Genomic DNA, 1,842 nt, shown 5'->3' on the forward strand with positions numbered 1-1,842 from the left:
AATCTCACCAACAGGAGTCAAGGTTTATTCAAGCCAAAACAAAATTTTGTACCAGCTACATCTTGAACTCAGGACCTCTCCAACACTCCTCAGGACACCCAACCACTGAAGCAAACATACATTTATACAATACAACACAAAAATTAATACCCACCTTTTGGGGCATTTTAACTTTACCCCCTAAAAGAAAATTTTGGCCTCAAAATTTACCTAGTCAAAACAGATGGGGGTATTGTTGTCGCATCGCCTCCCCGGGTTCCAACGTGGCTTCCTTAGAATTGTGATTACGCCATACCACCTTAACTAGTGGAACAAACTTCCTCCTCAGAACTTCCACATTGCTGTCTAAAATCTGAACCGGCTCTTCCTCAAAGGTCAAATTTGGTCTAATCTCAATCTCCTCAGTCGAGACGATATGCGTAGGATCAGAGCTATATCGCCTCAACATAGAGACGTGGAACACATCATAAATCCGGTCCAACTCTAGAGGTAACTCAAGTTGGTAGGCAACTGGTCCCACATGCTTCACTATATGATAAGGCCCAATGAACCTAGGGCTTAACTTACCCTTCTGACCAAACCTCAATACCTTCTTCCATGGTGAGACCTTAAGAAACACCAAGTCCTCTACAGAAAACTCAATTTCCTTCCGTTTAAGATATGTATATGACTTCTGCCTGTCAGATATTGCCTTTAGTTGATCCCAAATTAATTTAACCTTATCCTTGTATCAGATACTAGCTGAGGACCCAGAATACGCTGCTCACCCAACTCAGTCCAACAAGAAGGAGTGCAACACCTACGACCATAGAAAGCTTCATAAGGTGCCATCTGTATGCTAGACTGGTAGCTATTGTTGTATGCAAACTCAGCCAATGGTAAGTAATCCTCCCAACTACCCCGGAAGTCAATCACACAACTCCTTAACATGTCATCCAGTATCTGAATCACCCTCTCTGACTGACCATTCAACTGAGGATGGAACGCAGTACTGAAGTATAAGCTTGTACCCAATGCCTTGTGTAACTTTTTTCCAGAACCGAGACGTGAAGCGAGAATATCTGTTGGATATGATGGAAACTGGTACCCCATGTAGTCTCACAATTCCAGACACATATAACTTAGCCAACTTCTGCAACCAGTAATCCATATGAACAGGAATAAAATGGGCAGACTTAGTCAACCAATCAACGATAACCCACACCGAATCCTTCTTAGAAGGCATTAGAGGTAGCCCATTAACAAAGTCCATAGTTACTTTCTCCCACTTCCAAAGTGGAATCTTAACTGGCTGAAGCAACCCTGATGGCAACTAATGCTCCACCTTAACCTGCTGGCAAGTCAGGCACTTACTCACAAAATCAGTAACTTCACGCTTAAGACCTGGCCACCAATATAACTCCTGAAGATCTCGGTACATCTTACTCCTACCAGGATGCATAGTGTAAGGATTACTATGCACTTCTTGTAATATAGGTTGCCTCAGATTAGTATATTTCAATACACAGATTCTCCCATGGAAACAAAGTACCATTTCACTATTTAGTCCAAAATCTAAAGTTTCCCCACACTCTATCTATCGGAACCGAGAACCCAGTGACTCATCCTCCAACTGCTTACCCTTAATCTGTTCAATCCACCTCGGTTTAACTTAAAGTTCATCCAACAGAATACCATCATCGAATAAGCTGAGACGAGCAAACATCACCCTCAGATCAGTAACAGCCTTGCAGCTCAGTACGTCAGCTGCCACATTAGCCTTACCAAGGTGATATTCAATCGAGCAGTCATCATCTTTAAGCAATCAATCCATCAACGCTGCCTAAGGTTCAACTCCTTCTA

The 1,842-nt window shown here is 42.6% G+C and overlaps 1 protein-coding gene across 1 annotated transcript; it reads right to left on the minus strand.

The window, feature by feature from the left end:
• Positions 1 to 214: 214 nt before the first annotated feature.
• On the minus strand, positions 215 to 1,252 carry LOC121211392 (uncharacterized). Its single transcript, XM_041084152.1, has 4 exons — positions 1,011 to 1,252; positions 719 to 799; positions 582 to 677; positions 215 to 431 (listed from the first exon to the last, which is right to left on the minus strand). Exons 1-4 carry the CDS (start codon positions 1,250 to 1,252, stop codon positions 215 to 217), a joined length of 636 nt encoding a protein of 211 aa, XP_040940086.1.
• Positions 1,253 to 1,842: the final 590 nt, after the last annotated feature.

The sequence above is a fragment of the Gossypium hirsutum genome, chromosome A12 (genome assembly GCF_007990345.1).
Source record: "Gossypium hirsutum isolate 1008001.06 chromosome A12, Gossypium_hirsutum_v2.1, whole genome shotgun sequence".
NCBI lineage: Eukaryota > Viridiplantae > Streptophyta > Magnoliopsida > Malvales > Malvaceae > Gossypium > Gossypium hirsutum.

What these genes read in the sequence shown, in the direction of transcription:
- LOC121211392 (XM_041084152.1), bottom strand. Translation starts at nt 1,252, where the DNA reads ATGGACTTTGTTAATGGGCTACCTCTAATGCCTTCTAAGAAGGATTCG. An exon ending in AAAGTTACACAAGGCATTGG is followed by an intron (nt 800 to 1,010) that starts GTACAAGCTTAT and finishes CTATGGTCGTAG; the next exon opens with GTGTTGCACTCCTTCTTGTT. An exon ending in CCATGGAAGAAGGTATTGAG is followed by an intron (nt 432 to 581) that starts GTTTGGTCAGAA and finishes GAGGCGATATAG; the next exon opens with CTCTGATCCTACGCATATCG.